At 49.5% G+C, this 13,957-nt stretch overlaps 1 protein-coding gene across 1 annotated transcript in view; it reads left to right on the top strand.

Annotated features, from left to right (window-relative positions):
- Positions 1-13,624, top strand: part of LOC130477006 (uncharacterized) — a 95,058-nt gene extending 81,434 nt beyond the window's left edge. Inside the window, exons 10-12 of the mRNA XM_056849003.1 lie at positions 6,445-6,592; positions 6,771-6,911; positions 13,161-13,624. Of these exons, the coding sequence (XP_056704981.1) occupies positions 6,445-6,592; positions 6,771-6,911; positions 13,161-13,624 (753 nt within the window). The remainder of the gene's footprint in view (positions 1-6,444; positions 6,593-6,770; positions 6,912-13,160) is intronic.
- Positions 13,625-13,957: the final 333 nt, after the last annotated feature.

Below are 13,957 nucleotides of genomic sequence, written 5' to 3'. Positions count from 1 at the left end.
AATATCCTCTCAGACGTCCCCTTTCATTGTCCTTCCCCTGAGAGGCACCTGTTCACAGATGCTTCCCTTTCAGGATGGGGGGCTCATTGTGGTAACCTTACGTCATGGGGTACATGGTATCTCTTTCCCCCATTCCCTCTACTTCACAAGGTCCTAGCCAAGTTGAACCACGATAAGACAGATGCCATCATTGTCACCGTTTTGGCCCAGGAGGTCGTGGTTGGCAGTGCTCATGTCACTTGCGCAAGGGAACTACATCCTTCTTCCGAAGGATCCCTCCCACTTCCCCCCAGACCTACAACTCGCTGCCTGGAGGGTGCAGTCCCAGGGCAGTGGTCTGACAGAGTAGCTAAGGTCTTACTGCATGCCTTGAAGTCCTCCACATGGCGATCCTATGACGCTAAATGGAGACATTTTTCTAATTGGGCTAAGGTCAGAGATGTTTCGCCAATTACTTGCCCACTGTCTACTGTGTTTGATTATCTGCTAGCCCTCAAAGGTGATGGTTTATCTAATTCATCCATTAAAGTTTACTTAGCCGCAATTTTAGCTTTTCACCCAGTTATTGACTCCTTCTCAGTTTTTTCTCATCCCCTTTCCAAAAAGTTTGAGAGGTCTCACTAATTTGTATCCTTCCATCACTCCGCCTGTTCCTCAGTGGAGTCTATCCTTAGTCCTTTCACAGCTCATGAGACCTCCGTTTGAGCTGTTAGCCACCTGTGAAATGGCTCTACTATCGTTTAAGGCAGGCTTTTTGGTTGCAATTACCTCGGCAAGGAGGGTAAGTGACTTATCAGCGCTGTCACATTCCCCTCCTTATACCAAGTTCCATTCGGATAAGGTGGTATTGAAGCCAAAGATCTCCTTTCTACTCAAGGTCGTATCAGCCTTCCACCTTACACAGGACATTGACCTCCCTGTTTTTTTCCCTCACCCATCCTCCGATGCTGATAAAGCGTTACACTCCCTCAATGTCCGAAGAGCCCTCCTTTTTTACATTAAGAGGTCTCAGAACTTTCGTAGGGACGATAACCTTTTTGTTTGCTTCGGGGGACACCGCAAAGGTCGTCGTGCTTCTCCTCAGACCCTCTCAAGGTGGATCACGTCAACCATCAGATTGGCCTATGATCTTGCTCACCAAGAATGCCCTCCTATGATTAAAGCACATTCTACCAGAGCGTATGCGGCTTCCATCGCCTTTTCTTCCAAGATAGATCTCCGGGACATCTGTAAGGCTGCCACCTGGTCCACGCCCTCCATGTTTATGAAACACTACACTGTGGATGTGGACTCAGCGAGAGATGCAGCCATGGGACGTGCCTTACTGCAGTCTTTATTTCGGTGACTGTCCCACACCCACTGTCCTGGTAAGCGAGCTCGCTACTCTCCCAATGTGGGACTGCATAGAAGCCATGTAGATGTAAAAAAGAGTTTCACTTACCTGTAACTAATGTTCATCTGGTGGATCTTCTGTGCAGGCACACATCCCTCCCTCCTTCCCCGCTGTGGGACCTCCACGCTAGACCAGTGGTTGGTTCCATGGCGGCAGGTTGGAGAACTGGAGGGAAGAGTGCTCCCTCCCCCTTGGGTCATGTGACTGATGGGCAGGAAGACTGCATGCCCCAAGGGGAGGGGAAGCACTCTCTTAGATTTTGCTAGAAGCTGACAAATCTTATCCGTGGCTGGCCTGTGCCTGCGCAGTCCCCCAGTGTGTGCCTGCATAGAAGATCCACCAGATGAACAACAGTTACAAGTAAGTGAAACTCTGTTTTTGTTGTCGTTCTTGGCTCTCTCTTCCGTCAGCTGTACAAACTGGAGGATGGAATAGGGGAGTTGCTAAGTGCTGTTGCAAGAATTGTTACTTAGAATGGAAACAGGTTCTAGTCACATAAGCCTGTTTTACAAAACTGTAAACTAATCTGTAAAGGGCACCTTTTAAATCTTTTGTATAACTTTTTAAGGACAACTATCAAAAAGTCTGAACAAGTATCAAAGAAGATTTGCAAAGACAGGAAAAGTTAAGAATTTCTGCAATTAAAATGAATATGCCACCAAAGCTAACTTTCTTATTTCAGATGTTACCTATCTGTGTAGAAGAATTTTTTTTAAAAGAATGGCAGAAAGCGATCAACAGGAAAGATGCTGCCCCGAAGGCATATAAAGGACTGAATTCAACAGACAATTTCTGCTATTTGTTGCAGACCTCCAGTTATCCCTTCATGCTGTTCCGGGGGGGGGGGGCGGTCCCCTGTTCCCCAGAAGCATCATTTTGGGAAGCATTTTGGACTGCAGCAGGAGGGGAAGATAGAATCATAGAGTTGGAAGGGACCACCAGGGTCATCTAGTCCAATCCCCTGCAAAATGCAGGAAATTCACAACTACCTCCTCCCCCCACACCCCCAGTGACCCCTATTCCATGCCCAGAAGAGGAGGGGAACCTTCCAGGATCCCTGGCCAATCTGGCCTGGAGGAAAATTGCTTCCTGACCCCACAGTGGGCATGTAAGAAAGGGCGACAAGAGCCAATCACTGATGCAACCTTTCTTGACCTCCCTGTCATGATCTGCCTAACTTCACAGAATCAGCATTGCGGACAGATGGCCATCTAGGTAAGGGAGTCCTGCTCCGCTGATGGAAATCCCTGCTGTCAATGGAGATTTTTTATGGGATCCAAGCCAAGGCATATAAGACCCTTCTAAAAATTCTGTTAGATGAAAACTTTAGTACAGTACATGAACAATGGATAGATGCAGAAGCAATCCTACATATGCTACCTAGGATTCCAGAGAAGAAAGGTACATGTAATAAATAACTTGTTCTTACTGATGGTAATAGTTTTATGACTAACTTAAACATTTACCGTATTTTTCGCTCCATAGGACGCACCGCTCCATAAGACGCACCTAGTTTTTAGAGGAGGAAAACAAGAAAAAATCTTGTTTTCCTCCTCTAAAACTTGTCTTATGGAGGGTGCGTCGGGATGGCGCGAGCTTGCGTTCCCCGCGCCGACAGCCAGCTGGGAGGTGGGCAGGGCCGCGCAGAGCACTTTCCAAGACCTCCCCCACCCACGCCCGGCTTCTAGAGACTCCCTGGAAGCCCGGCGGGGGTCTTTAAACTCCTCTGCGCTGCCATCCCAGGCAGCACAGAGGAGTTTAAAGATCCCCCCGCCCGGCTTCCAGGGACTCCCTGGAAGCCCGGCGGGGGGGTCTTGAAAGTGCTCTGCGCTGCCATCCCAGGCAGCTCAGAGGAGTTTAAAGACCCCCCCGCCGGGCTTCCAGGGACTCCCTGGAAGCCGGGCAGGGGGGTCTTTAAACTCTTCTGCGCTGCCATCCCAGGCAGCACAAAGGAGTTTAAAGATCCCCCCGCCCGGCTTCCAGGGACTCCCTGGAAGCCCAGCGGGGGGGTCTTGAAAGTGCTCTGCGCTGCCATCCCAGGCAGCTCAGAGGAGTTTAAAGACCCCCCCGCCGGGCTTCCAGGGACTCCCTGGAAGCCGGGCGGGGGGGTCTTTAAACTCTTCTGCGCTGCCATCCCAGGCAGCACAAAGGAGTTTAAAGATCCCCCCGCCCGGCTTCCAGGGACTCCCTGGAAGCCCAGCGGGGGGGTCTTGAAAGTGCTCTGCGCTGCCATCCCAGGCAGCTCAGAGGAGTTTAAAGACCCCCCCGCCGGGCTTCCAGGGACTCCCTGGAAGCCGGCCGGGGGGGTCTTTAAACTCTTCTGCGCTGCCATCCCAGGCAGCACAGAGGAGTTTAAAGATCCCCCCGCCCGGCTTCCAGGGACTCCCTGGAAGCCCGGCGGGGGGGGGGGTCTTGAAAGTGCTCTGCGCTGCCATCCCAGGCAGCTCAGAGGAGTTTAAAGACCCCCCCGCCGGGCTTCCAGGGACTCCCTGGAAGCCGGGCGGGGGGGGGTCTTTAAACTCTTCTGCGCTGCCATCCCAGGCAGCACAGAGGAGTTTAAAGATCCCCCCGCCCGGCTTCCAGGGAGTCCCTGGAAGCCCGGCGGGGGGGTCTTGAAAGTGCTCTGCGCTGCCATCCCAGGCAGCTCAGAGGAGTTTAAAGACCCCCCCGCCGGGTTTCCAGGGACTCCCTGGAAGCCGGGAGGGGGTTCCTTTAAACTCTTCTGCGCTGCAATCCCAGGCAGCACAGAGGAGTTTAAAGATCCCCCTGCCCGGCTTCCAGTCCCTGGAAGCCGGGCGGGGGGGTCTTTAAACTCCTCGCTGCCTGGGATGGCAGCACAGAGGTGTCCAAGCCGGCTCCCGGGGCTGCCTGGCTCTGCGCCACGCTGCCACTACGCTGGGTGGCTGGGAGCCCCGGGAGCAGGCTTGAATGCAGCCAGCCAGCTGGGGTGGGTGGGAAGCCCCTCCCAGCCGCCCAGCGCAGCGGCAGAGGGGGGGCAAAGCAGGGCAGCCCCGGGAGCCGGCTTAAATGGCGCCAGCCAGCTGGGGAAATGGGAGGGCCTCCCACCCCCCCAGCTGGCTGGCAGCACCCGAGCCGGCTCCCGGGGCTGCCCGGCTCTGCGCCCCACTGCCACTACGCTGGGTGGCTGGGAGTCCCGGGAGCCGGCTTGAATGCAGCCAGCCAGCTGGGGTGGGTGGGAAACCCCTCCCAGCTGCCCAGCGCAGCGGCAGAGGGGCGCAGAGCTGGGCAGCCCTGGGAGCCGGCTTGAACGCAGCCAGCCAGCTGGGGTGGGTGGGAAACCCCTCACAGCCGCCCAGCGCAGCGGCAGCGGGGCGCAGAATCAGGCAGCCCCGGGAGCCGGCTTGAACGGCGTCCCCAGCTGGCTGGCAGCAGCCGAGCCGGCTCCTGGGGCTGCCTGGCTCTGCGCCAGCGCTGCCGCTGCGCTGGGTGGCTGGGAGGCCCCTCCCATCTCCCCAGCTGGCGGGGCGCAGAGCCGGGCAGCCCCGGGAGCCGGCTCGGCTGCTGCCAGCAAGCTGGGGACGCCGTTCAAGCCGGCTCCCGGGGCTGCCTGATTCTGCGCCCCGCTGCCGCTGCGCTGGGCGGCTGTGAGGGGTTTCCCACCCACCCCAGCTGGCTGGCTGCATTCAAGCCGGCTCCCGGGACTCCCAGCCACCCAGCGTAGTGGCAATGGGGCGCAGAGCCGGGCAGCCCCGGGAGCCGGCTCGGGTGCTGCCAGCCAGTTGGGGGGGCGGGAGGCCCTCCCACCTCCCCAGCTGGCTGGCGCCATTTAAGCCGGCTCCCGGGGCTGCCCGACTCCGCGCCCCGCTGCCGCTGCGCTGGGCGGCTGGGAGGGGTTTCCCACCCACCCCAGCTGGCTGGCTGCATTCAAGCCAGCTCCCGGGGCTCCCAGCCACCCAGCGTAGTGGCAGTGGGGCGCAGAGCCGGGCAGCCCCGGGAGCCGGCTCGGGTGCTGCCAGCCAGCTGGGGGGGGGTGGGAGGCCCCTCCCACCTCCCCAGCTGGCTGGCGCCGTTCAAGCCGGCTCCCGGGGCTGCCCGACTCCGCGCCCCACTGCCGCTGCGCTGGGCGGCTGGGAGGTGCCTCCCACCCCCCAGCTGGCTGGCAGCAGCCGAGCCGGCTCCCGGGGCTGCCCTGCTTGGTGCCCCGCTGCCCCTGCACTGGGCGGCTTGGAGCTGGCTGGCGGCATTCAAGCCGGTTCCCTGGGCGTCCCGGCTCGGCGCCCCGCTACCGCTGCGCTGGGGGGCTGGGAGGGGCCTCCCACCCCCCCAGCTGGCTGGCGGCATCCCAGCCGGCCCAGCGACCCGGCTCGGCACCCCGCTACCGCTGCATTCGCTCCATAAGACGCACTGACATTTCCACTCACTTTTGAGGAGGAAAAAAGTGCGTCTTATGGAGCGAAAAATACGGTATATCCTGACTTTTCCCTGAGGTTGGAGATGCCTTACAGTGTGCTAAAACAGCAACGCCACATACAATTTAATAGGAAAAAAAATACAACAACAGATTTATACAAGAATAACATTTTCACCAAAAGATTCAGACACCAACCTACCAAAAGGAAAATACAATCTATATATACTTGTTGTTTTTCAAGTCCTGTAAAAAAAACTCCGCCCTGACCTGGATGGCCCAGGCTAGCCTGATCTCGTCAGATCTCAGAAGCTAAGCAGGGTCAGCCCTGGTTAGTATTGGATAGGAGACCACCAAGGAAGTCCAGGGTCGCTGTGCAGAGGAAGGCACTGGCAAACCACCTCTGTTAGTTTCTTGCCATGAAAACCCCAAAAGGGGTCGGCATAAGTTGGCTGCGACTTGACGGCACTTCACACACACACACACACACACACAAAAACCCCTCCACCTTGCACATTTTCAACAAGGAAGATGCCTTCCTCGTGTTCAAACGTGCTATTTGTAATGTTGAGCTGACCATGGAAAAACAGGGCTCAAGGAACATTACAACAAAGGGAAACATGGAAGGGAATACAGAGGAGGCAATTTAGATGAACTGAAAGTATTTTCTTTCTTTTTTTAGATACAAGCTTTGCAAGCTGAACTTCATTTCCATAGAAATTTATATAACCTGCAAGTTAAGTACACTGATGCTCTCTTCACTGGGATAAAGCAAGCCTACCACAGGTTTCAAGATGATGTTGCAATGGTTCTGTGTTCACCACTACAAGGTAAATATGTCTGGAGGTAGCATCATAAATAAAATCCAATTTCTAAAGGTTGATTAGGTACTCAGTACACATCTTTGCTGTAAGCAATTCAGATTACAATGATGTTTCATATCTTCTGTGTATTTTGACTATTAAATACAGATAGGAATGGGTGATCACTTTCCATTTCTTCTTGCAGATGTGTTACCTTTGTACATAAAACTGAAAATGGAAGCTTCAGAGGCTGCTTTGAAAAAATTTCTCACTGCTTTTAGAAATAATGCTGAACAGATCCAATATGCTGTTGAAACTTTAACTTCAAAGAATCAGCAGCATGAAGGTAAGCGTTCCGTTATTTGCACTTTTGGAGATGGGGAAGAAGGGAAATGATGGTTTCTTGTGGTGGTTTGGGTTGGATCCTGCCAGCTTTTCTGCTCAATCTCTCCCAGTTCCTCTTCCTCACTGAAGCAGTTCCCACAGAAATGTCACACCAGAATTTCATGCTACAATTTCAGTCATTGGGTTGAACTCTTTACATGCCCCAAGATTTTCTACAGGCTAGCAGCTAGCAATGGGAAAGCTACAGAGGAATCTCACAGTCTCAGGACAATGCAGTGCTATGGATATGCAAATAGGTCTGGCCCGGGGAGAACAAAAAGCTCTACCAGCTCACACCTGAGCTAGGGAGTCATACAAAGGAATATCAAGTCTAAATGATCCAAGGGTAGAGAGTAACCCTTCCCCTAAAACAGGAAGAGATGGATGACCCCCCAAGGGGGTTGACAACATGCTGAAGGACAATGAGAGAAATCCCAACTCAGAGTTAATGTAACTTTTCTGAGGTCTTGTATCTCCAAGGATGAAGTGCCTGTCTTTATTTTAACATGTATTAGGGAGATGTTTGCCCTGGATAGCTCCGGGCTAGCTTGATCTTGTCAGATCTAAGCAGGGTCAGCCCTGGTAAGTATTTGGATGAGCAACCTCCAAGGAATACCAGGGTCATGACGTGGAGGCAGACCATGGCAAACCACCTCCAAATGTCTCTTGCCTTGAAAAACCTATGGGGTCGCCATAAGTCAGCTGTGACTTGGCGGCACAAAAAATAAAAGGACATGTTTAGAACAGGATTAGAAGGGTTGTGTTTATTCACTTTTTAAAAAATGTTTGCTCAGTTCTGTTTCATACAGAAATCTTATGTGTATTGAACCTTTTATTGAACCTTTGTAATTTGAATGCTGGGAGGCTGATTGCTGAACCCAAACTAGGCCAAAAGAAGTAAGGCGAGGGAGCAGGTTGCTACTTCCACCCTCAAGTGTGCAAATGTGCCTTGTTCGTTCCTGTGGTAACTAGAGAGAGTGAGAAGATGGAAATGGAACTGAGGAGGAACTAAGTGGCACCATACAAGCAGATGGCTGGAGTCCCAATCCTCTAGCTGGCAATATTATAACAATTGGGTGGTAGCAACATAAATACTGAGCAAATAGGGGTTCAGGGGAGTAAGGAAGCCAGGGACATCCATGGAGCTTCCAAACTCCCGATGTGGACGGAAACGAGTCCTCCAAAAAATGGTTTCTCCACATCCATCATAGCCTTTTAAGTGGCCAAAAGGAGCCCCTTCCTCCTCTTCAGCCAGAGAAAAGCATTCAAACCCTTCTATATTTTTTTAAGATGAGGAGGAGAACAATTTTTTAGGCACCATATACCACTGGTCTGTCCTTAATTCTTGGGAACACTTGCTCTGAGCCAGAGTAGCTGAATTTATTTTATTTTTCTGTGGTCCACCCTTCTGCAAGCTAAGAGTAGCTTTTGGATTCTGGTTGTGCTTTAACTTTACAAAGTTAAGCAGAAAGCAATAAATAATATGCATTTGATTAATTCTTTTGGTAGTGATGAATATTTGAAGCAATGAAAGTGTTACAAAAAAGACACTGGTTTTACCATGCATTTGGGAAACCTAAAAAGAATGGTTACAAGTGCAAAACTAAAGGTGTACTGCTATTATACTATATTTATTTATTGTTTCTATTTATATATACCAGACTTAAGAACGCCATCAGGGAAGTGCCTGTTTTTAGAATCAGAGTATAAAGTGTCTCCAAATGCCACAAAATTGGCTGAGATTATTCTTCCGTGTCATGAGAAAACATTCATAAAGTACTCACCGGTCACTTGATCTGAAAAAATAGTTTTCCAAGAAAAAAATGGAAATGTCAACATTTTGGCAACATGTGAGAATCGGATATACCTGTTGGATGGCACATTTTTATTTTATTACTGCAAGCTGAAATTCTCAACTACAGAGCCAGGGCTTGGTCCAGGCTTTGACTTTATTCATATTTATTAATCCCTGGAAATAAAAAGGGAAAATAATTTCATTTTGATTTAACAATCAAATATGTACTACATTCATGACCTCCCCCAATTTAAGAATACGTACAAATTCACAACAGCACTAAAGTGCACTACCAAACTGATTCTGGGTGTAGGGAATCCAAATTTTAGACTTGAATGGTGGAAAGGAAATTCAGTGCTATCTCAATTTAAAGCAGGGCAGATTGCTCCCCCACCCCTGGTGGGGCTAGATCCAAAGAAGTGTCAGTGGGGTTCCGCCCTATCAGGTATCTGGCATGGCTGTATAACACTAGTTGTAAATGCTTAGAGCTGTTGTTGTTGTGAAAACACATAAGCAGAGCTAAAAATGTAGACGAATGGGTCACTGGAAGAGTCCAGTATGATACAGCGTACAGAGGGTGGACATGGACTGAGGAAATTCAGATTCAAATCCCCACTCAGCCATGAAGCTGGTTGGGACACGCTAGACAAGTTATAGTCTTCTGCATTTTTGTCCGCTTTCTGTTAAAACACCCCAGGGTGGTTATGTCGATCACCCCACCCCCTGCCCATTTTATCATCACATCACCTGTGAGGGAGGTTGCACTGTAAGATGCCTAATAGTGCCACCATACAGAAAAGAAATCAAGGTGGTGGTTGTTGTTTTTGCAAAGATGTAATGAAATGCATCTCCATCTATAGGCATAAGCAATGCCTGAATTGATGCTTTCCCCCTTTGCAAAACATGCTGAAAGCAGGAACTGAACAGAATATTCTCAGACAGAAGAAGAATTACTGTACAACACTGACATCCCTCTTGACATTTGCCTTCTGCTCTAGTGAAACACAGGGACATTCATCAGAGACTAAAAAAATACAATGTATGTTTGTAGATTTCATGTCTCTGTCAGCTGGTGCTATTAGGTATTAACAAGTGGGGACCGGCAAGAAACATGCGGGAGCAGGTATCCCATTCCCCCCACCTTTGCTTCTTCCCCTCTCCCCTTACTTCTCTCAGTCTCTCACCCTTTCTCCCTCCCACCACCCCTTTTCTTACTCTGTCTCTTCCCCATGCCTGTCACTTTCTCATTTTGCCCCCACTCCACCACTCTCTCTTTCTCTTTCTGTCTCCCCACCTCATCACTTTCACTCTCTTTCTGCCCTCCCCCCATCACTCCCCCCCATGTCATTATTCTCTCTTTCTGGCACATATCACTCTCCCAGCCACTCACCTGCTGCTCCCCCCAGAGCAGCAGCGGCTCTCTTGGCTGCTCCTTCCTCCCCCCCCCCCCCAGCAGCAGTGGCGGCTCGCCCTACTGCTCGCTTCTCTCCCCCCTCCCAGGAGCAGCAGCTCTCCCAGCTGCCCACTTCCTCTCACCCCCCCCCCCGCAGCAGCATTGGCAGCGGCTCTCCCGGCCACCCAGCCACTTCCTCACCCCCCTCCACAGCAGCAGCTGTGGCCAGGCCCCCAACAGAGCCCTCCGGCGCCTCCATGTTTTCCAAGCAATACAATAGTTTTATTTTAATCTATTTCTGCAACACTAGTGCTACCTAGGAGATTTCTGGGTATCTCACATTCACACTAGGTGCCAGTTTCAAGCACGCCTACTGGGTTCAGAGTGATGTAGCCATCATGATAGAGCAGGGTAATTGGGATCCAGGAAGGAAGTTGAACATGGAGGTACATCTGGCTGCCTCACATCTTCCAGATGTCTGTTCTTACACATAAGCTCTAAAGTGGATGGGTGCTCATCCAGTAAAAAAAAAAAGAAAATTAGCTCACAGAATTGGGCGTGTAGTTGAGTTGCTTTTTGACCTTTATGTTACAGATGCTTGTGATATTCACCATCCAAAAAATGGTTGGTGGAATAATCACGTTTTGTTACCGACAAAATAGTGTCGTTTGAGGTCTGAATAAATGTAAGATTTCCCCTAACAGAAGTGCTGTTTACAGGATTTCCTTACAGTGAGGGGAAAAAGTATTTGATCCCCTGCTAAATTTGCCCGTTTGCCCTCTGACGAAGAAATGACCAGTCCATAATTTTAATGGTAGGTTTATTGTAGCTGTGAGAGACAGAATAACAACAGGAAAAACCCCAGAAACCCAGAAGACAAAAGTCAGAGATTGATGTACATTATAATGAGTGAAATAAGTATTTGATCCCTTTGCAAAAGATGACTTAGTACTTGGTGGCAAAACCCTTGTTGGCAATTACAGAGGTCAGACGTTTCTTGTAGGTGGCCACCAGGTTTGCACACATCTCAGGAGGTATTTTGCCCCACTCCTCTTTGCAGATCCTCTCCAAGTCAGTAAGATTTCGAGGCTGATGTGTAGCTACTCGAACCTTCAGCTCCCTCCACAGTTTTTCGATGGGATTAAGGTCTGGAGATTGGCTAGGCCACTCCAGGACCTTAATGTGCTTCTTCTTGAGCCACTCCTTTGTTGCCTTGGCCGTGTGTTTTGGGTCATTGTCATGCTGGAATACCCATCCTCGACCCGTTTTCAATGGCCTGGCTGAGGGAAGGAGGTGCTCACCCAAGATTTGACGATACATGGTCCCGTCCATCATCCCTTCGATGCGGTGAAGGTGTCCTGTCCCCTTAGCAGAAAAACACCCCCAAAGCATAATATGTCCCCCTCCATGTTTGACGGTGGGGATGGTGTTCTTGGGGTCATAGGCAGCATTCCTCCTCCTCCAAACACGGCGAGTTGAGTTGATGCCAAAGAGCTCGATTTTGGTCTCATCTGACCACAACACTTTCACCCAGTTCTCCTATGGGTCATTCAGATGTGCATTGGCAAACTGCAGACGGGCCTGTACATATTCTGTCTTGAGCAAGGGGACTTTGCGGGCTCTGCAAGATCTCAGTCCTTCACGGCGTAGTGTGTTACCAACTGTTTTCATGGTGACTATGGTCCCAGCTGCCCTGAGATCATTGACAAGTTCCCCCCGTGTAGTTCTGGGCTGCTTCATCACCGTTCTCATGATCATTGCAACTCCACGAGATGAGATCTTGCATGGAGCCCCAGACCGAGGGAGGTTGACAGTTAGGGTTAGGGTTAGGGTTGTCACCTTCTCACCAAGCTGCTTGGCAATAGTGTTGTAGCCCAGTCCAGCCTTGTGCAGGTCTACAGTCTTGTCCCTGACATCCTTGGACAGCTCTTTGGTCTTGGTCATGGTGGCTAGTTTGGAATCTGATGGATTGATTGCTTCTGTCGACAGCAGAACCCTAACCCTAATCTGGCTGGTTGATGGGGATCAAATACTTATTTCACTCATTATAATGCACATCAATCTCTGACTTTTGTCTTCTGGGTTTCTGGGGTTTTTCCTGTTGTTATTCTGTCTCTCACAGCTACAATAAACCTACCATTAAAATTATGGACTGGTCATTTCTTCGTCAGAGGGCAAATGGGCAAATATAGCAGGGGATCAAATACTTTTTTCCCTCACTGTATATCTATCAGCAAATAAGTAACAAACATCTGCTAGATACACATGCACCACTGCGCATGCGGAGTTTTCACTTTGTCTGTTTGCAAACAAATTATTTCTTAAACCACTCATAAGTGTGTTGCTGTAATCTATAAGTGGTTTGCACTCAGAAATCTAGCCTACAGATTTACAGATAATCCAACGTGGATAGATGAATTCTATTTAGCTTATTTACATATTTAATTTTCAGGCAATAAGACACAGCAAAAGGGCCTCCTTAGTTTGGGTGTCAAATTCAGATTTATACTAATAAGATATTCTATATTTTTAACTTGCCTTAAAGAAGTTGTACATTTTCTGTGGTTCAGTGTACTTAAAAGTGAAAAGCCAGGCCATGTAAGGAGTGCTGAGATCCCTGTTGGACGTGGAAGATCAAAATTTGCCACTTGCTAGAGGCTTCTGGCACTTGCTAGAGGCATCATTCGAATGTAACAGACAATTCCTGGCTTTGTTTGATAATGACAAATCACCATGATGTTTTGATATGTAATACCCAATCGAGTGTTGTGTAGCCTTGCACTTAGATTAGTCTCAGTTTTTCTAGGTTCATAATACGCCCTTGTTCATAATACGCCCTTGTTGTGGAGCTGTGGTTGCTAAAATGCAATATTTAAACCTTGACTCGTATATTTCAAACACTCTCAAAGCAATTTATGCCATTATGCTTTAATGTGAGAAACTTATCTCAAATATATGCTTGACTATCGTTGCTTAGCCCATTACTGCAGCAGCTTCCTATTTTCTTTAAATTTTCTCTTAAGGTGAAGAGGCCTTGTCAAGGTTTGGAAAAGAGTTCTTCCTGTCTTTGGAACATTCACTAAAAGCATGCGGGGAACAACGGGATAAAGCGGCCAGTGAAATGGAAACTTTACAAACTGAACTGGATCAGGCCTTAGAAACCCTGCGAAATTTAAAGGGGAAAAAGGGAACAAGATCAGGGCCTGGTCAGCAGTTTCCAAAACGTGAAGAGGGCGAGATGGAAGAAATAAAAGCCAGTGGCTTGGATGTACTTTCAAAAAAAGAGTCTGAGCCCAATTCACCATCCCACTTTCCCCCACATAGACAGAGCCCCTTGACAAATCCTGCTACCGCTGAAGAAAAAGAATTGAACAGCTCATCCTCCAGGCTAAAACCAGCAAGTTCTGATGGCATTCAGCAGAAAGGGAAACCCATTCACAGGAGCAAGAGTATGAAGAACACCGCAAAGCCACCTTGGCAAGATTAGACATAGGTCTTTTCTGAGAAGAACTTAGCATTATTACAACTTCTACAGTAAGCAGGGGAGCAAAGATCCAGGACATCTTTGAGCAGCTGGTCCTCAGGGAGATGCACATTTTAGTGTGTCACTTCTGTATCAATAAGTGGCTTCTTGGAGCCACTTCAGACACGCAGAACTGGTTTTTTTGTTTGTTTGTTTTTGTTTAGGAAACAAAAATATTTGGAACACAGAAGCAACTCTTATTCTTCTTTGATGAGACATGGGAAGAAGCTTAAGCACCACACTCATGTTTGATGAGGAGGAAAAACGTAATGCCAGCCCTATAATATATCAGACTGA

Source organism: Euleptes europaea, chromosome 4 (genome assembly GCF_029931775.1).
Source record: "Euleptes europaea isolate rEulEur1 chromosome 4, rEulEur1.hap1, whole genome shotgun sequence".
NCBI lineage: Eukaryota > Metazoa > Chordata > Lepidosauria > Squamata > Sphaerodactylidae > Euleptes > Euleptes europaea.
The sequence above is the reverse complement of the archived record's forward strand: the minus strand, read 5'-3'. Positions and strand labels throughout refer to the sequence as shown.